Source organism: Cavia porcellus, unplaced genomic scaffold (genome assembly GCF_034190915.1).
Source record: "Cavia porcellus strain 051 isolate PalLab524CR breed Dunkin Hartley unplaced genomic scaffold, mCavPor4.1 scaffold_18, whole genome shotgun sequence".
NCBI lineage: Eukaryota > Metazoa > Chordata > Mammalia > Rodentia > Caviidae > Cavia > Cavia porcellus.
This window is the reverse complement of record NW_026947501.1, coordinates 70,620,877-70,640,759: the sequence shown is the minus strand read 5'-3', so window position 1 is coordinate 70,640,759 and position 19,883 is coordinate 70,620,877. Positions and strand designations below refer to the sequence as shown.

Below are 19,883 nucleotides of genomic sequence, written 5' to 3'. Positions count from 1 at the left end.
TTCCTTCAACTTGAAAGACAGGGACTGATATAAAACCACCTAACCCGAGTGCTTATTTGAAGCCCGGTGTCTGGGACGACGGCCCTGTAAAACCGACCTGAACACAGCAACATCTCTCACATCTGCAAGGGACCTTGGAGGGCTGCACACTGACAGCGTACACCACTCAGGCACACGCGTGTGAAAGGAATACAGTCTAGGGAACAGCAGCTAAGGCGAGTTTCCATGTTAGCCTTTTCTTCTCAGTGATACCGGGATTGACTCCAAGGTCTTACCAGGCTTCTACCACTAACCTGTTCTTTTTTTTTGGACAGGCTCTGACTAAATTCTCCAGCTTGGTCTTGAATTTACCATCTTTCTGCCTCAGCCTCCCAAATAGCTGAGATTATGGGAATGTACCCCCGTGCCTGGCATCCTTCAGCTTTTTTCCAAAGGAGGTACTCCCAACCCACTTTTCTTTTATTCCCACCACTAAAATCATGAGGAATATGCTCCCTTTTCAAATAAGGGGAATAAATAAACTTTCAAAAGGAAAACTTTCCTATGAAATTAAAAAGTTTGATGCTTAAATTACAAATCAAACACTGACAATCATATATATATGGACTTGTTATGAATAAATGGAAGCTGTGGTCAGTCTTACAAACACAACTTCAGACTTCATTGCAAAGAAACAATGTATTTCCTCAAAAACTGTCTTAATTTTTTCCACTTACAGTGCATGCTGTGAGCTGGGCACAGGGAAGCTGAGGCAGGAGGATCTCTGAGTTTGAGACCAGCCTGGGACAACACAGTGAGGTTTTTTTTGTTTTGTTTTTTGTTGTTCTTATCGGTACCGGGGATCAAACTCAGGACAGCACACTTGCAAGGCAGGCACTTATGCTGCTGAGCTAAATCCCCAGCCTCACAACACAGTGAGTTTAAGACCAACTTGAATTACATAGTAAAACATTCTAAAGAAAAGAAAGATACAATGTATGTTTGGGGTAAAATTAAAAAACAATGTTCTACTCCTGTGAAAATGAGAAAAAAAAAAGAAAAAAACAAACAAACAATGTATGCTATGTAAAGTTAAACACTAAATAAGGTACCATCTCTACTAAAGATAGGAGATAGAAAAACGAATCACTATTAGGATTGAATAGTAATAAGGCTTTAATGGTTCATTTTTTTCGCGGCTATATAAATATATAAATCCTGAAAGGGTAATACTGTTAGTTAAGTAGTAAAATTCATAAAAATAAAAGAGTTGCAGCACAATATACAGGTAACCTCATTCATTTTGCTCCCCAGTCCCCCACGACCACCTTGGCTTCCACTGAATCTTTGTCGTCTGTACTTTTGGAGACAGATGTTAACAACTTTGTCCAGCTTGGACTCGAACTCCTGGGGCTCAAGTAATCCTCGTAGCTGAGGCATAGGTGCGTGCACCATTCACGCAGCTTTCCGAGTGGAACTGGAAGACATAAGCGAGTCTCTACTTTCTACGTGAAATAATCAACACACTGAGAGAGACAGTGCTAAGAAAATCAATTTTGAAAATGCCGTACTCCAAAGCACAAGTGCCTCGGGAGGACTTTAATTCACAGTGCGCTGAGAGCTCCCCTGGGGTCCCCCGCGCCTGGCGCCGGCCGGTCAGAGCGGGGGCCGGTCGCCGCAGCACGGGAAGTGGTCTTCGGTCCGGAACAGCACCGGCGGCTCGTAGCCAGGGTGCGGGGTCCGCGCGGGGGACCTGGCGAACAGTCCGGGCGCGCTGAAGGTGTGCAGCAGCTTCCGGAAGGCCCGGGGCAAGGCCCCCAGCTCGGCCTCGGCTCTGGCCACCTGCTCCTCCATGCGAGCCACGCGGCCGCCCACCATGCGCACGAAGGCCTCCAGCTTGTCGATGCGGCCGTAGATGCGCCTCATCTCCGCGGCTCGCGCGTGGATGCGGGGCACGCCCTCGCTGACGACGTGCGACGAGTCGCCGCGAATCATCTCCAGCATGCCCACGAACTCATCCACCCTGGCCAGAAGGTCTTCGAGGCTGGCATCCAGGGCCTCCACCTCGGGCCGCGCCCCGGGCCCGGGCAGCAAGCAGGCGGCGTAGCCCGCGGCGGCACGGCGCAGCAACGGCAGGTCGCGGCCGGGAGCGCCGTCCTCGGCGCCCTCGTCCTCCCATGGCCCCGAGGCGCTGCTGTGGCTCTGCGACACGTTGCCACTGTCCCCGCTCCACGCAGCGGCCTGCGGTTCGGCCTCGTCCGCCGACAACTCGAGCGGCGGCCCTCCGCCCTCCAAGCGACCGTCCATAGCTCCGCTTCCGGCGCCGTGCACCCGCGGCCCCGCCCGCGCACACCCCGCTTCCGACGCAGGTGCGCACCTGCCGCCCTGGGTGCGTAGAGCTTCCGCTCCCAGACCGTCCGCTTCCGGCCGCCGCGCGCAGGCGCATGCGCTTCCCCTGTTTCCGGTCCCGCAGCGTGTTCGGGCAAGCGATTGTTTGCCTGTTCCTACGCTGGGGCACGGATCTCTGAAAAAAGTGTAATAGAAATCCAATAAAGTACATAAGCCCTAGGTGTGCATATGCTTTTTTACATAGCCATGCAACCCTTGTCTAGATCAAGATAAAGAGCATGGTACCCACCTATGCAGGACTCGTTGCCTCTCCGTTTCTTGCCCTCCGTTTTTTGCCAAAGGGCAAAAAAAGCAGACCAAACCCAGGTATGATCCTGGTGACTTTGAAAACTCGCAGCTTCTTCAGACTGCAAATGATGAAAATTTCAAAATACCATCTAAGCTAGAATCATATCCAAGGTACTTGTAAATACGTGAAGATGAAGGTTGAGGTAAAATCCTTGAAAATTTTTGAAGAAAAAAGAAAATTTCAGAAGCATCAAAAGCCATGTCCCCTAATGCCACACAATTAGGCCAATTGAATGAACCCTCAAAGAAATGGACAGAAAACTAAGTTTTAAAGATAACTATATTTGGGTTGGGGATTTAGTTCAGCGGCATAAGCACCTACCTTGCAAACAGGCGGTTGTGAGTTCGATCCCTGTTACCGATAAAAATAAATATAACTATGTTAAAAATAAAGATAACTATATTGGCACAAACACTGCAGTGTGCACTAAAAGAGACACACGGTACGAAAGGAAAGGCCTTCAGGCTCCTCAAATTCTTTCTTTCTCTCTTTCATTTATTCTTTTTTTTTTTTTTTTTTTTTTTTTTTTTTGAGACAGGATCTCACTATGTGGCCCAGGCTGGCCTCAAATTTGCAAGGATCCTCCTGTTTCTGCCTCCTGAGTGCTGGGGCTATAGGTGTGTGCTGCCACTCTCCACTTAGACTCCTCAAACCTCTACAAAAGTAGACTGAGAAAATAACCCATCAACAAATGCCTTTCATGAAAAAGGAAGTGTTAAGTTAGGATCCACAGTGTCTCCGAAAAGGTTCATCCTGGTGAAGCCCTGGCTGTCATCTGATGGGCTTTGATGGACTGATTGGCTGGTGAGGGTCCTAACTTTATTAAGCTATAAGGAGATGGGGCCTAATCGGTATAGGAAGGTCACTGACAGCGTGCTTTCCAAGGGTCAGTCTTGTCCTTAGCCCCTTCCTCTCTAGCTCTTTCACACTCTCTGCTTCCTAGTTGCCATGGGATGAGTGGTTTTCTTCCACCATGCCCTTCCACCATGTCCACCTCAACACAAGCCTAAAATTAATGGAATCAACTGACCATGAACTGAAACCTATGTAACCATAAGAAAAAAAATTATGTCCTTAGGTTGCTTTTCTAGGGTATTTTGCTGCATAGTGGTGGAGTGCTAATATAGAAGTATGATCCGGAACCAAGATCCCAGAAAGTGGAAGTGAAGAGAATTATTCCTAAGCCCAGAGATTGGATCCCAGCATTCCTTTGGACCAGTGAGTTCTTTCTACTTCCCATTTCCCCTAATTCTGAAAACAAGAACATCTGTATCAGTTACTCTACAGCTGGCCACAAGTGTCCGGTGGATGCGTGGGACAGATAACTTGTTTAGTTTCCGAGGTCTACAGGTCAAGAAGAATTGCACTCTAGGAGCTGAATTTAAGGGACTGTGCTGGGGAACCTCATCTGTGTCTGATGAGACCTAACTAGGGAACCAAATTCTATACTTGAAGTTGATGCTTCAAAAGCATTTTAATACATAAAACTACACGTGTTATTTTTTAAAATAACCTTTGGGGGCCGGGGATTTAGCTCTGCTGCACAAGTGCCTGCCTTGCAAGCTTGAGGTCATGAGTTCGATCCTCGGTACCAAAAGTAAATAAAATGAAATAAAATAATCTTTGGGAAGCTTGGATAGGAGCAAGTGTGGCTTGCGATTCGGAGGACCAAAGCCCTGGTGGTCAGAGAGGAGACTGGCTGCCAGCTGGCCTCCAGGAGGATCCCGGTGATCTCCACCCCCTTTATCTCTACTCGGTTTTTCCCTCCTGTCGAGTGTGTACCGGGCTTAGCAGTTTGCTTAGGGAAGGATGATATGGTCGTTTGTGACTCGAAGACCAGTTCATAGAGGTAGCAGGGTACTCCCTTCTCTCCAAGCACCTGCTCCAGGGAAAACCAGCTGCTTTCTGCATAACCAGCTTGATGGAGAAGCCCATTAGCAAGGAACTGAAGGCTCTGTCCAAAAGCTAGTGGGAACCAGCTTCTCCTTGACCACCTCACGAGCAAGGGACTCTGGGGAAGAGTCCTCCCGCCCTGTCCAAGCACAGAGCTGCCTGCAGCCCCAGCTCATTCTGGCCTCCTCCAGAGCGCGGCCCGAGGAGCAGTTCTGTAGAGCAGCAGCAGGTGGCGCCAGCGGCCCGGAAGAGCCTGGGTCTCAGGAGGTGGCTGCCCAGCTGGAAGACATCAGAAAGGCAGCCATCTAGAGGTTCAAGTGGGAAAAGAGAGCTACTTGTTTTCCCAGGCAGGACAAGGGAGGAATATGTAGCGGGTTAAATATTTGGTTTGAAAACAGACACATGGATCAACAAATGAGGCCTACGCACACAGTGGAATGTTATTCAGCCAAAAAAGGAAGGGAATTTTGATCCCTGTTGCAATACAGATGGGCCTGGGGGTCTGGAGATACTATGCTGAATGAAATAGGCCAGTCACAAAGGACAGATTCCATGCCTCCACCCACAGGAGATTCCTAGAGGACAGGTTCACAGGACAAAAAGTAAAATAGGGGTCAACTCAGGACTGGAGGGAAGGGAGCTTTAGGGTTTTGATTGACAAGATAGAGTTCTAGGGGTGGGGGGCACCGCTGCCTCTCCGAAACGGTTACAAAGGTAACTATGAAGTCAGGAGATTTAATGCATGTACCATTGTTACCCCTGATGTATTGTCAAATATTGTTGTACTTTTTCTTGTTCTTTCTTTTTATCTATGAATAAAATATATATATTTTTAAAAGTTATGAGTTTTCACCATGTTTAAGAATTCTCACTGGGTGTGGTGGCACACACCTGTAACCCCAGCATTTGGGACAAAAACAGAAGAACAAACCAGGAGCCCCAACCAGGTCTGGTTACTGACCTCGTGCCGGCCACCTCCTTGACTAACTTTGGTGGCTTCCTGAAATTCGTGCCATAAGACTGTGGAGTGGGGGAGTGGCCGGTCTAATCCCTGGCTGCCGTTCATCCCTCTCACATCTGCCCACCTCGTGTCTTCTGTAGCAGAAGTCCTAGTCCTATTGTATCATATGATGTGTTACTGTTAGAAACCTGGTGCGGCCTGGGACAGATGGGTCGACAGAGGAGCCTGTGACTCAAAGTGTGGGTGGGAGTCTGTGTATCCCTGGGGATCCCTTCTGTCCCCTGCAGCAGCTGTTACTGGCTGGTGACTTCCCAGGGATGGGGCCTGGGCTCTGCCCTGGGGAGGGCAGGAGTGGACCTTCCGGGGTGACCCTGAGCCATCCCTCCCTCTGCCCAGCAGGCGGTGAGTAACGGAATAAGGAATTCAGCTGGTGAACCTCACGGCGGCTGGGGAGGTCATGAAAATGAAGCACACACCCAGGACCCAATGATCCCGCTGGCACTCTTCCAGGGAAGACCCTCAGCATTAACACAAAGCAAAGTAGAAGACAGCTCACAGGGCAGGGAGATGGGGAGGCAGGGAAGAAAGAGGCCCTCTGCCACCATCCACAGACGTGTGCGGAGCAGGTCACAGACCAGGCTTCACTGTCTCAGTGACACAGGGTTTGGGGCGCACATGTCACCGCACGGCAGACAGGAGGCAGGGACTGGGGTAGCTGTGGCAATGCCAGCTGCACCCCGAGATGGGAAGGAGATGAACAATGCCTCTGAGACTGGGGTCATTCCACAGGTGTTTATTCATCAGGGGACGTCACAGAATCAGCAGCAGGGCGCCGGGCCAGGGGTCTGAGCCCTGGCCTCACACAGGCCCTGCCTTCACGAAGTAGCTGTGACAGGCAGACGTGAGTGCAGCCACAAACACGATGAACTCGTTGAAGTCCACCTCAGCGTCTCCGTTGGCGTCCAGGTCCTTGAGCAGCTTGTCCACAGTGTCCTTGTCCTTTGCACTCTAGAGAGAGGCCCGGGGTCAGCAGCAATGATGTCAGGCAGGACTCAGCCTCCGCCAGGCCCCGCGGCTAGAGGGACACAGCCTGGGACTGGCCTGTGCTGCTGTCACAGGCTCAGGGCCAGGCTCCGAGGGCCCCAGGGACCTGCCAGGGGTCACACGGGGAGGAGGGGTGACCCCAGGCTTGGAGGGAATGCAGAAAGCTTGCTCTTCCTGTCTGTGGGCCACTCAGTCTTCTTGGAGAGGCTCAGGCCCTTGAGCTCCCTGAAAGCCTGGGGCTCCTGGCCATCGCCCGGAATCCAGGCCTCACCAGAGTGCAGCTCCACTCATTGGCAGCAGGGGGCGCTGGGCGCCGAGCTGGACACTGGAGGGCCGCCTGTGCTTGGGGCTGCGGCTGTGTACCCCAAGGTGTTCCCCACAGTGGGTGAGCTTGGTAGTGAGGGGCACTGGGAATCAGCACCAGACCAGCCTGCCACTGCCTACAGCCAGGCCCGTGCGGGCAGCCTGGCCTGGGCTGTGCTGAGCTGGGCTCCCCACTCCCAGGGAGATGTGGCTCTGGGGCTTTCTGTGACCCTGCCAGGCTTCAGGGTCACTAGGAGGCAGGGCTGGAAAAGGGCACCGCAGTGGCCCCAGGGGATTCTGACAGAACCCAGCTTAGAGACTCCTTGACTTGGGCGCTGGTCCTCAAAACTGTTCTCTGCAACTCGGGAGTGGCAATCATGCCTGTGATCTCAGGACTCAGGAGGCTGAGGCAGGAGGATGGCCTGGAATTTGAGGCCAATGGGCTACAAAACTTGACCCTTTCTCAAAACAAAACAAAACAAAAAAAAACCTCTCCCCTCCCCCAACACCTGCATGGCTGTCACTGACCTAATGTCTTGGTATTAAATCCTCAAATTAGATGCTTATCAAGACACTCACACCCCATGGGCAAATTCCCATCTGGAGAGGGTGTGTCCGATGAGCATGGGTTTAAGAATTCATGTGTTGGGGCTGGGGATTTAGCTCAGTGGCATAAGCACCTGCCCTGCAGGTGTGTGGTCGTGAGTTCGATCCCCGTTTCCGATAAAAAAGGAAAAAGACAAAAAAAAAAAAAAAAAGAATTCATGTGTTAGGGGCTGGGAATTTAGCTCAGCAGCATAAGCGCCTGCCTTGCAAGCAGGCAGTCGTGAGCTCAATCCCTGGTACCAATAAAAAGGAAAAAGACAAAAAAAAAGAATTCATGTGTTAACATCAAATCCCAAACAATAGCAAATGGTGACTGGGGTGGTGGTGCACCCCTATAATCCCAGCCCTTTTGGAGGCTGAAGCAGGAGGCTCAGGCAAGACTTTGTCTCAAAACAAAAGGAGCCAGGCTGGGAGTCCATGCCTATAATCCCAGCCTTTGAAAGGCCGAGGCAGGAGAAACTACATAGTGAGACCCTGTCTCAAAAAGAAAAATGTCTTCCCTGCATTCATATTTGGTAACCAGAACCCCAGCGTTCTGAGGTGCTGTGGGTCCCTGAAAGGCTTCTTCGGGCTGAGTGGTGGGGCTTCGCTGTTACCCACAGGCGGTGCTCAGAGACCTGGGAGCACAGGTGATAGAGCAGTGGCGGGGAGGGGTAGGTAGGGGCAGGGCAGGGGCCGAGCAGGAGGGGAAGGGAGGGGGAGGGGAGGCAGGTGGGGCCGGAAGGATCTGGATCCGGAAAGGACAGGGCAGGCCTCTGTTCAGACCTGCCAGGCTCCAGGGCGAGGCAGGCTGCTCCTTAGAGACCGAGCTCCAGGCCTGTGAGTCCCTGCCTTCTCGGAGGTCCCCACAGAGGCTGCTGGCTCTGGACCAGCATTGCTACCGTGGGTCCTCCCTGTCCTATTCCTGCTGTTCACACTAATACCGGCAACAAAGGGCCTGGGCAGCAGGCAGCAGGAAGTGGACAGCAGCCCTGGAGAGGGACGGTGCCACCAGATGGCTCAGGGTGCCTTGCACTCCATTCTGCCCACACCCAGCAGGCCCTGCGGGGGATGCCAGGGTACAGATCTGCTGGGACTCAGCTTGATCCCTGTCCGTCCCCGTCCCAGCTGAGCCTCACCTGCAGGAAGCCCGGAAGCTCCTTCTCCATCAGCACCTTCAGCTCGCTCTTGGTCAGGCTCTGCTTGCTGCCCTCCCCGGCCGCATAGCGGGCGAAGACGTTGATGACCAGGCCCATGGCCGTCTCCAGCTCCGTCATGGTGGGGCTCTGCTGCCTGGCTGGGCTGAGGAGGAAATGTGGTCCGGGCGGCCCCTGCGGCTTTATGAGGCCAGCCCTGTTGACACAGAGGGTGGGACTGGCCAGCTTTCCCCAGCCTCAGCCTCCTCAGAGCCACACTGCATTCCTGCCTGTGTGGGGGTCACAGCTGAGTCACAGGGTCCTCCCCTCGGGGGAGAGAGTGTAGTGTCTCTGCATGAGTGGACTTGCTGAGGGTTTGCTAAGTGAGTCATGAGTGAGCTGGCTGGCCTCTCCTTGGGCTCACAATGGGCAGGCATCCAAGGCTGGGGCTGAGGAAATGTCTGCTCAGGGGATGATGTGTTGTGGGGGGCACGGGTCACCCCTCTTCAGACCAGCCTGCTTACTTGAAGGAGCAGCTGACCCCTCCAGTCCTCGCCCCAGCAGGAACAGCCTTGTAGGGCTTGCAGGGCCAGGTTCTGGGTTCCACTCCTGCCCCAGCCTCTCCCAGAGTGCTGTCCTCCAGTCAGTAGCCCAGCTCCCCAGGGTCCCTGGGGCCTCTACCGAAAAAGCATGGAGGGAGGTTAACCAGCCGTGGGGCCCCATTTAGGCCTCTCCAGTCTGCTGCCTTCATTTCCCTAAGTACACATCGGGTCAAATGCCGGTTCTAGTTTAATTCGTTTCAGGACTCTCCGCACTGGTATTTTTTATTATTTATTAAATTCATGATCTTGCCCTTGCCAGGCAGGTACTGTGCCACTGAGCTACATCCTGGCCTCTGATACTTTTAAATGGTCCCAGAGACCTCACTGGGGAATGTGGACAGGTGGGGTGTGGCCTCCAGGGGCCTGCCTCGGGGGAAGTGGGGACTGGTGGCCCTGAGGGTCCATAGCAGCCAGTGATGATTCCCGTTGGAGATCCCCACACTTCCTCTTTAGCAGAGAATTTAGTTAGAAATGGGTCTTTTCCCAAGTTTTTGCTTTCAAGCACTAGCAGAAACCACAGTGGCCCATTTAGGGTCTCCTCTTGGTGCTGGTAGAGTGGACCCGGCAGAAATGCCAGGTCAAAGTGCATGACCTGCTCGACCTTTGCCCTCTGACCCACCCACTGGAGCAGGGCAGGAGCTCATTTCCCAGACAGCCTGTACTGTATTAAAAGGTGACCAGGTCGGGCTTACACTGACCTCCAAAGCCGGATCCTTCCCCACAGGAGCTTGTGAGTCACAGCTCTGTCCCTGGACACCTGGGAGCCGTTTTCCTCCCCATCCTCCAAGTGTGGGCACCCAGGGTCCCTGGGCCCAGCAGTGAGATGCCATGGGGTCTGGGGACCAGGAAGCAGTACAGGGTGGCAGAACTGGGTGGGGTGCTGGAGTGGATTTTCCCAATGCCAGAGGCTCAAAGGGAGCTGGGGACGGGGCTCTGGTTGGCTGCAGGGCAGACACAGGGAAGGTACTGCAGGGCAGAGAGCTCTCACCAGAACCACCTGCGACTGTCCCCGCAGGCCACCGAAACCAGGAGCCTGAGGAAGAAGCAGCTCTGCGCTCTTGCTGGGCTGTGTGCTGGGCAGGGTTTCCAGCCTGACGGCCAGAGCTCTGGTACCTGCTGTCCCTAGCTACCAGTCTGGTGTCCAGGTACCTGGGCACAGGGACCTTTGTGCCCAGTACCAAAAGGCCAGACAGCAAATCGGAGTGACAAGATACCTGCTTGTTAACCAGCATTCAGGTCCTCACTTCAAGAATGGGCAGGATGTGGGATGTTGTTCCCTCACTTCTGACGTGGCCACCCCAACACCAAGCCACTGGGGAGGCCAGAAAGGTCTCCAGTGAGGCTGACCCAGGGAGAGCTGGACATTTTTGAGAAAGCTTTGGCATGCAGTGCGGCAGGCAGGCTCCTCTGGCCCGGCCTCCCTGAAAGACACATCTCTGTCCTCTGGAGTCTGGAGATGCCGGGCCCCTGGTGTCTGGCTCCAGTTACTCCCCAGAGCGCTGGGTGGGAGATGCATGGTGGGCATGCTGGAAGATCAGACCCTGGCATCTGGGCCTCCTGCCTCAGTGCCTCATCCATCACTCATGCCAGCTGCCAAAAGGGCCTCCAAAAGGCAAACCCTGCCAGGTGTGTTGGCGCATGCTGTGAACCCAGTGTTCAAGAGGCTGAGGAGGGGGGCTGGGATTTAGCTCAGCGGAATAAGTGCCTGCCTTGCAAGCAGGCAGTCGTGAGTTCGATCCCTGGTACCGATAAAAATGAAAAAAAAAAAAAAAAAGAGGCTGAGGAGGAACATTGCTGAGAGTTTGAGGCCAGCTTGCGCTACACAGTGAGACCCTGTCCCAAATCTGCCCCACCCCCTCCCAGGTAGAAACGCTGTGAGCTTTGCTCTCGCCCATCTAGGTCAGCTGGAGCCCGGACCTGGTGAGAAGCAGCAGCACCAGCACCCTGTGAGGGTCCCCCTGCAGCTGCGAAGTGCACGTGGGCCATTCTTTGGGGCCTCCCCGGGCCTTTTCCACCCTGAGACACTTCCACGGTGGACTGCACTGTCCCTCTCCGAAGTGCCCTGGCACCAGGCCTCTCGGGCCTCTGTCCTCCCCACGCTCCAGGTTGTTATAGCCTGGTTCTAACCATTGTGCCTCATTCCTGTTCTGTATGCGCTGCTCAGCCCCCTCCCTCCCTTCCTATCTTTCTAGGTTAAGTTTCAATTTCCCGAGAAAGCTGTAAAAGCCTTAGGTATCAGTTTCCTGCAACCCCCTCCCCTACCCCTCATCCGGCTATCTGTAATAAAATGTGCTGTTCTGTGAGAAATGCTCTCCTCTGTAAAAATTGTAAAATCTTACCTAACTGATATGTTAACCATTGTTGCCCTCTACAAATAACAGATGTGGTGCTAAAATAAGCTAACAGGGGTTGTTAATTACTGCTAGGCTTCTCTATTCTCTGCTGAGGGAAAGAAGATGTTTGCCCAATCTAAACTTGCTTGTATGCAGGAGACTGGTTAGCCCAACCCTTATCTGAACTTTGCTCTTCTCAATATAATCCGTTCCTGTTCTGTAGTGCGCCCCAGCCCCCCTCCTTGCATTGTGAGACCAGCAGCTGTTTGCAGTTTTACAAGATAAAAGCCCTGACTTTTAGCTGTTAGGTGCGCAGTCTCCAAATTGGCTCCCGGGGATTGTGTCGCCAGCCCTTGCCTAAAATAAAGCCTTTGCTCCCCAAATTTTAATTTCTTGCTTCCTTGGGTTTTATTCCGGGGTGTGAGCTATCACACAGGTCACTCCCCAGGTATAGGTCCCAGCCAGCAAGGGCCCAGCCTTCCTCCCTGCCGCCTCTTCCCTGCTCTGTCCCGCCCAGCTGGAGACCCAGAGGTCCAGGTGGTGCAGCAGCCTGGGGAACGGCTGTGAGCCTCCAGGTCTCCACAGGGCCAGGTTAGGGAAGCAGGAAGAGCCCCTCCCCCCCAAGCGGGGAAGCAGACTCCAAGGCTCCTGCTCAAACACATCCCAAAACCGGTTTCCTCCTCCCTCAGGTCTCAGACAAATATTTGGTGGTGAGGGCAGCGGAGAGGCTGAGAAAGCTGAGGAAATCAGTTTTCCAGGGCCTTGGGGCCATGACTGTGTAGCTGGGAGCGCAGGGGCTGCTGCCCGGCCCACTCATGACCAGTAGCCAGAGGATACCTCACTGGGGGTGCGGGAGGCTGGCCCTGTAGCCCCTCAGTCCATTCCTCCTTCCTTCCTGAAGCCTGGAAGTGATGTCGGAGAAGCAGCAGCTATGTTACAAGCATGTGGGTGAGGACAACTGTTTCCGGTCGATGTGAGGGCAGCTTTAAGCTGGTTGGTTTCCCCGAGGTTGCATAGCCGCCTCTCCGCAGCTTCTGGTGGCTGCCGCAGTCTCACACTTCTTGGCTCGCAGCTGTTGCAGTGTGGCCTTGGCTTCCACGGCCATACAGATGCCTTCCCCTGAGCAGGAGCTCAGAAAGACACTGACCACATGGGCAGCCTGACCTCTTGGAAACACTCAGATGGACTCCGCTGTGACCTGGCTCTGTCCTCTACTTGCTCCTGGGACACTGTGGGCCAGTGACATGGCCTGGCATGAGATCTATTTCCTAGGAACCAGTGACAGTAGATCCCTTTCCTCTGAGATGAGGCCTTGAGGTGGGCGAGGTGCAGGTGTGGGTGGCCTGCAGAACAATCAGAGACTCTCCAGGCCAAGCTTAGTTACCACAGCCAAGCTCTGTGTAGGTCTGGGCTGTTGGGCTTAGCGCAGGGGCCTGGTCCAAGCCCATGGGCGCTTGCAGAGTTTTAGCAGCTCCAACCTCAGCTAAGATGCTGAGCAGTGTGTTTAGCAGCAGATTAAGGGAAACAGTTGACTGACCCTCGTGTGGGTGGACCTCGTCTTATCAGGTGAGGGTCCTGAGAGAGAGGACAGAAGGCACCCTGCTCCAGATTGTGACACAAGAAGTCCGCTGGGTTTCCAGCCTGCAGAACCTGGATTAAAGCTGTAGCATCAACTCTCACCTCTCTCTGTCTCTTAGTCCCCATCCCCTATCCTCCTCTTCCCTCCCCTCCCCCACTTTCCTCCCCTTCCACACAATGCTCCAGGTCTCTAATACAACAGCACTGGCCTGACTCTGGCCCAAAGAGGGATTTTATTGGCTAACAGCATTGAAATAACCAATTATTATGGATAAAACACTGGTGGTCAATTTAACACGAGCTGAATTAAATCAGTGTGGTGCTGCATGTGGATGGCCCGAGGACTGCTGCCAGCATAAAAGGAGATGTGTCAAGGTAGAGCGTGGCACTGTGGGTCCTCAGTGCTGCTGTTTGGGGCTGTTGGTTCTCCTGGAGGAGCTCGTCATGCTGGCTCCCATGATATGAACTCAGCTGTTGTCATCATCAGAGAAGTTTGGGACCTTGTCCCTGAGGGTGGTTGTGCTATCTTTCAGGGGAGCCCTGGTCCTTATTTTGAGTGTCATATCTTGGCACAGATCCTTCACCCCGCTGGCACTGATTTTCTAGCTTCCACTGCTGGCTTTGGGCCTTCCCAGCACAGATCCGTGAAATACATTTGCATGAGTCATTGTCCTGGGCTCCAGGCCTCTATTTGGACTCATGGGAGACATTGTCATGGGTTCTAGGTCTTCAGCTGGACTCATGGTGGACATTACTGTGAGATACAGGCCCTTGGCTGGGTTTCTTAGGTCTTTAGTGTTGTGGATACTTTAGAAGTATTTATTTATTTATCTTTTTTTTTTTTTTATCGGTACCAGGGATCGAACTCATGACTGCCTGCTTGCAAGGCAGGTGCTTATGCTGCTGAGCTAAATCCACAGCCCCCTTTCTTGTATTTAACTCTGAGTGACCATCATAAAATACTGTAAGTTCTGTGTCCTGTATGTAATTGTTCTCTTTGCAATCCCTGACTGCACCACCAATGTTCAAACATAACGTCTCACCCCTGAGCCCTGCACAGAGGCCCTAATCCACACTCTCTGGGAGATTGAGGCAGGAGGACCCTAAGTTCAAGACCAGCTTGGCAACTTGGCAGGGCTGGGTCCAAAAATATAAGGGGGTGGGATGGGGCCAGGGATATAGCTTAGCACCAGAGCTCCTGTCTAGAACGTTCAGTGCCCTGGCTTCAATCCCTAGTACCAGAAAAAAAATAAGATTTCACCTCCAGAATGTGAATCCCACCACACTGGGAGTGCGCCTCTGCCCCAGCGCCAGGCAACTGGCTCCCTTATGCCCCCCCCCACACACACACACACTGGCCCTGCTCTGTGCATTTGGGTTCCTGAGCTCTGCATTTTTTTGCAGGCATCTGGTGCTGAGGAGCCCCTCCCGTGGCATCACAGGGGTCCTGGAGCCAGGGCTGGAATCCTGCTCCCCGAAGGCTGCACTGGGGCAGAGGAGGGCTGTGCACAGCTCTCCCTGGTATAGGGATCTGGGAGAAGTCTCCGCGGGCGCCTGTTGGGTCCTGAGGAGGAGGGAGGGGACAGTGTGGGGGGGTCTTGTTCTCAGGGAGGACAGCCCCAGAGTCTCATCCCCATGTGACCAAGACACTGCCTGGGGGAGGGGCAAGGACCACAAATAGAGTGCATGGGGTGCTGGCCCTCAGCAACTGTGACCCATGACAGCCAGCACACCTGGACAGGGTGTGTAGCTTTAGGGGCTGCTTGACAGAAAACCTGCTGACTGCTGCCTACCTGCCCCTCTCTTCTTTCTGGACCCCCAGAAATGAGACTGCTGAGTCAATGGCCTGACAGATTTGAGGACCATCAATTTTTTTTTTTTTTTTTTTGAGGCAAGGTCTTGCTATGTATGCAGTTCAGGCTGCCCTTGAGCTCACTTTGTAGCCCAGGTTGGTCTTGAACTTACAACCATCCTCCTGCCTCAGCCTCCAAGTGCTGGGATTACATGTGTGGCCACAACTCCCGGCTAGGACCATTAAACATTGTAGTGGGAACTGAACCCAGGCAGGGCCTTTGCACTGAATCACATCCGCATGTAGGCACACTGCGTACCCCTCCTTCATCCCTCGGTTCCAGGGAGCCCAGTTCTCCCTGCTTTCCCCACTGGCCACCTCAGTGAGGGCCCTGCGTCAGTGCTCACAGCAGTCACACACGGACCAGGCATCGAGTCTCTGCCTGCCGGTGACGGCTCATCCTGGACTCACCGGCCTGCAGAGGTGTCTCTGGTGACTAACGGTGCCTTGGAACTTCCCAAACAAGCGGGCTTCTCCACATCCGGCCACTCCTTCCCAGCCTGCCTGGAAGTCACCACCCCAGGCTGCTGTGGCTGCCTCAGCGGCTGGCTGTCACTCTATGAAACCCTGAGCTGCTGCTTCCTGTGCCTCCATCGGCCAGAGACTGCATCCTCTGAGCTCCACAGGTTCACTTGTCTCCTGGGTCCCCTGTGCTCCACCTGCTTCGGATAATTTTTACCTAGATGCCTCATGTCAGCTTTGTATTTTGAGAAAAGGTCTTTCTAAACTGGCCAGCCTGGCTCCAACTTTTGATCGTCCTGTCTGTTTCCCAGAGAGCTTCACTGGCATGTAGCAAACACTGAGGTAGCTCCCCAAGGCCAGGCGCTGTTCTAAGCACCCTACAAATATCAGATCCAGTCTCGCAAGCACTCTGTTCATCAAATCCACTGTCTCACCCCATGATGGCCTGCGAGAAGTCCCCGGTGCCAGTCACAGCTCTGAAAAAACTTTTCTCAAGGTCAAACTTGCTGGACACAGAGAAAGCTTGTTGACTGCACAACAGTCTGGTTTCTGATGTCAGGGGATGGGCAGCTAACCACCTGCTTCTGGAGGCCCTTTCTCTGCTGCCCTCCTGTGGATCAAACCTCCCTCCCTCCCACTGCTACAGTCCATTTTTGTTTGTGCATGCGTGTGTGTGTGTGTATGTGTGTGTGTGTGTGCGCGCGCACGTGCGTTTGTCTTTCTTATTGGAGACAAGGTCTCTCTATTTAGGCCAGGGTACCATTGAGCTCATGGCCATCCTCCTGCCTCAGCCTCCTGAGTGCTGAGATGACAGGGGTGGGCCACTATGCCTGGCTACTATGGGCCCTTGAACACCTAACCCAGAAGGTACGATCACCACTTAGACAACAGCCACAATCCAGGTGTTGTTTCCATTCTGAAAAAAGTGTATTTAGCTTTCCTTTCTGGGCCAGGTCATAAAAATTCTGAGAACTGATGGTCAGCATTTGTTTTTATGCGAATGAACCTGACAGCCAGCTGCAGCTCCGGCCTCCATGTCTGTGAAGTCGGGGCTCTGGATGTCACCTGGAAACTGCACCCTGACTCCCAGCCACATGGGGTGTCTCCAGCCCCTCTGTCCTTTGGAGCCTGGCAGCACAGGAAAGAAGCCTAACCCGGGGCTGGGGATTTAGCTCAGTGGCATAAGTACCTGCCTTGCAAGCAAGGCAGTCGTGAGTTCGATCCCCGGTACCGATTAAAAAACAAAACAAAACAAAACAAAAAAACAAAAAAAACCACTCACTACTGTGTCCAATAAAAGGATTTATTTAAAAAAAAAAAAAAAAAAAAAAAAAAAAAAGAAGCCTAACCCACAGTCAGCAAACGCCATGCTCAGAACTGATCCTCCGTTGTCACCCCCCAGGTGCACTGCCGGGTACGTGCTTCAGGAGGAAGAGAAACAAAAGCCAGCTTCCTCCTTTGCTCCCATGCATGGCAGACCATATTGAAACTGCAGTAACAAATACGGGCCACACCACAGCTTCATTCCGCGCCATATTCTCCACATGGGAATGTTTCATCAAAAGTTCCTTTTCAAACCGAATGCAGTATTAATAAAGCATGAAGGGGCCTGGAGATTTGGCTCAGCAGCATGAGCACCTGCCTGGCAAGCATGAAGTTGTGAGTTCAATCCCAGATACCAAAAAAAAAAAAAAAAAAAAAAAAAAACCCAAAAGCACGAAGGGTGTGGTGGCACAAGTCTATAACCCCAGTACTCAGGAGGCTGAGGTAGGAGGATTGAAAATTGAAAATCTGGGCCCAGCCTAGACAGCTTAGGCACTTAGAGAGACCCTCTCTCTAATGCGGAATCCCGGACCAGACTGCAGCAGACACGGCCCCCGAGGAACTTTAGAAGGCTGCTTTACTATGCTCTCAGGCTGACCGGAACCTCAGCTCCAAATCACTACCAGTGACTGGAGCTTTCCAATCATTTTATGTATATTTCCAAAAGGAAGTACAAATGGCAGATAACATAATGCATTCCGGTTGATTACACATCTTTGCCATTAATTGCCAGGTAGAATTAGTCTTACAACAACAGCAACTAAACGAGGTTATTATTGTACAGTGGAGAGGAAGAATCGAGCATTGTCTGAGACTGGGCAGTGGTGTCCTTGCACTGATACCTCCCTGGGACTCGGAAGCAACAGAAACATTTCTTCCTGGCCAGACTACACTTATCTCGCAGCTGGCACCTGAATGCCAGAGCTCATCAGGTTTGCAGCCTTCTGGCCATGGGAACGGGAGTGTCTGCTGCTCTCATCTTTGAGCTGTGTTAGAATATGCTTAGTTTTTTGGTAACCATTTTAGATCACCTGATATTCTATTTTTACATCATGTACTATGCCCATCCTTTTGTTCTAACCAACTGTTTTGTTTAGCCATGTTAGGTTTTATTCTCTCTAAAAAAATAATAAGAATTGTGGGAGTAAAAAAACCCAAAAAGTGTAATTGTTATTAAAAAGAGAAGAAAGGAAGGTGGTCTAAGGGATATAACTGCATGTATGTTTGAGTGTGTAGGATGAAAATCCCTATTACTGAACTTTTGTTGGATCATTGATCGGCACTGTCTGCAATCTCATTGTATGAATGTTCACTTTACATGCTTTAATTTTATAATTTGGACAACTATTTCAAAGATGACAATATGTAACCTATTAATTAGTGATATCTTACTGTATTTTTTTCCTTGAAATTCTGTATTATTTGTACTCTTTTACTGCTTTATTTTTTTTCTCTTTAAATAAAAAAAAGAATATGCTTAGTTTTGGAGATAAGTTTTAAAATTTTCTCTGCATTAAAATAGCTTGTACATCTCAGCATTGATAACATCGTAAAAAGGACTGGGGAGCTAGCTTGGTGGTATGGCCCTGGGTTTAATTCTCAGTATTGTACCAAAAAACAACACAAAACTGCACCTCATTATCTAAGACTTAAAGTATGGTACTGAGCATTTAGTTTAACATGGTGAAAACACAAATAGAGAAATGGAGACGGGGCTGGGGATTTAGCTCAGTGGCGTAAGCACCTGCCTGGTAAGCACGAGGTTATGATTTCAACCCCCAGTAGCAAAACAAACAAAAAAACAAACCAAGAACAAATATATATATATATGAAAAATGGGGACATCGAGGCATGGAGTTTCCTCCCTCCACTCAGCCAAGCCCCTTATTCAATGCTATTGAGGAAACCCCGCACGAATCCTCCAGCTCCCTAACCCCACACTGACTTGAAAATGACTTTGAGGGTCACAGCTGGACACAGCTTATTGCCCCGCCACCTGCTGGCTATGGACAGCACCTCTGCTGTGAGGGTTGTGTGGTATTGGTGTCTCTTGGGGACCTAAAGGCCATTTCTGCTGAAAATGCTGATTCTCTCCGGGCGCTGCAGAGATCCTACAGGTGAAGGAGTAGGATGGAGGGGTGGCGTCTCTGTCTCCACATGTGCCCTAATAAAGGGAGCAAAAAGTGGGGGTCCCCAGAGTCTGGTTCACCCCAGGAAACAGAACCCCCCCCTTTGCAGTCCATCCCTGTCCAGCAGGCACCTGGACTAAGAAGCCGCGTGAGCAGCCAAGATCCTGTCCTTTCCCTGCCCCTGGTAAAGCTCCTGCCATTACTCTGCTCTTGGGTCCCAGCTTTACCAGAATCTCGCCTCTTCTTAGTTACAAAACCTTTTAGAAATTTTTTTTTGTTAATTTGGTTGAGACAGAGTCCACCGTGTAGTCCAGGCTGGGTTTGAACTATGTAGCCCAGGTTGGCCACGAACTCATGCCAATTCACCTGCCTCAGCCTTTTGAGTGCTGGGATCATAGATGTGTGCTACCATGCCCAGTTTATATTCCTTCCTAAGGATGTAGAGCGTGGTGCTCAGCCTGGCTACCAGCCCCCCGCCCTCCCCGTCTTTTTGTGTAGTTCAGGTTGCTTTGGAACCCAAGAGATCTTTCTGCTTCAGCCTCCAAGTGCTGGGATTATGAGCATGTTACTATGACTGGCTAGCAAACTGATTCTTCCAGAGCTTTAAAGCAGTACTCACCTTCCAAGGCCAGCTCACCAACTCCTTGTTCTGTGAAGCTTTCCAGGCCCTCTCCGTGTTCCCTAGGTCACAGTGGTCCCAGCAGCTTGTGGCACACGGCTTCCCACAGCCTGTGTTTCTACCATCTCAGCTGCTCAGGAAGCAGGCCAAGGTGAAAACTGAATGCAGGGCAATTTTTAGGGATCCATAGTGGCGGGAGTGGGCCTGCTGGGCACTCAGGAGACAGGGCAAACAGACTAAGAAGCCTCAGCCAATGCAGGGCCCTCTGGAGCAGACCTGCCCCCAGTGGAGGAAACAGGGTCCTGGCGCTGGACACACAGGAAGGGTGCAGCTCAGTAGGGCACATCTGCATGTGCCCATTGCCCCCAGCCCCTGGGGACTCCAGC

General features: G+C 52.1%; 2 protein-coding genes across 2 annotated transcripts; both read right to left on the bottom strand.

Moving 5' to 3' along the window:
* Positions 1-1,137: 1,137 nt before the first annotated feature.
* Positions 1,138-2,407, bottom strand: Bloc1s4 (biogenesis of lysosomal organelles complex 1 subunit 4). Its single transcript, XM_004999870.4, has one exon. The coding sequence runs from the start codon at positions 2,284-2,286 to the stop codon at positions 1,636-1,638; it is 651 nt and encodes a 216-aa protein (XP_004999927.1). The 5' UTR covers positions 2,287-2,407; the 3' UTR covers positions 1,138-1,635.
* Positions 2,408-6,309: 3,902 nt separating this feature from the next.
* S100p (S100 calcium binding protein P) lies at positions 6,310-8,839 on the bottom strand. The gene is made up of 2 exons (XM_063230207.1): positions 8,603-8,839; positions 6,310-6,539 (listed from the first exon to the last, which is right to left on the bottom strand). The coding sequence occupies exons 1-2, from the start codon at positions 8,738-8,740 to the stop codon at positions 6,390-6,392; spliced, it is 288 nt and encodes a 95-aa protein (XP_063086277.1). The 5' UTR covers positions 8,741-8,839; the 3' UTR covers positions 6,310-6,389.
* Positions 8,840-19,883: the final 11,044 nt, after the last annotated feature.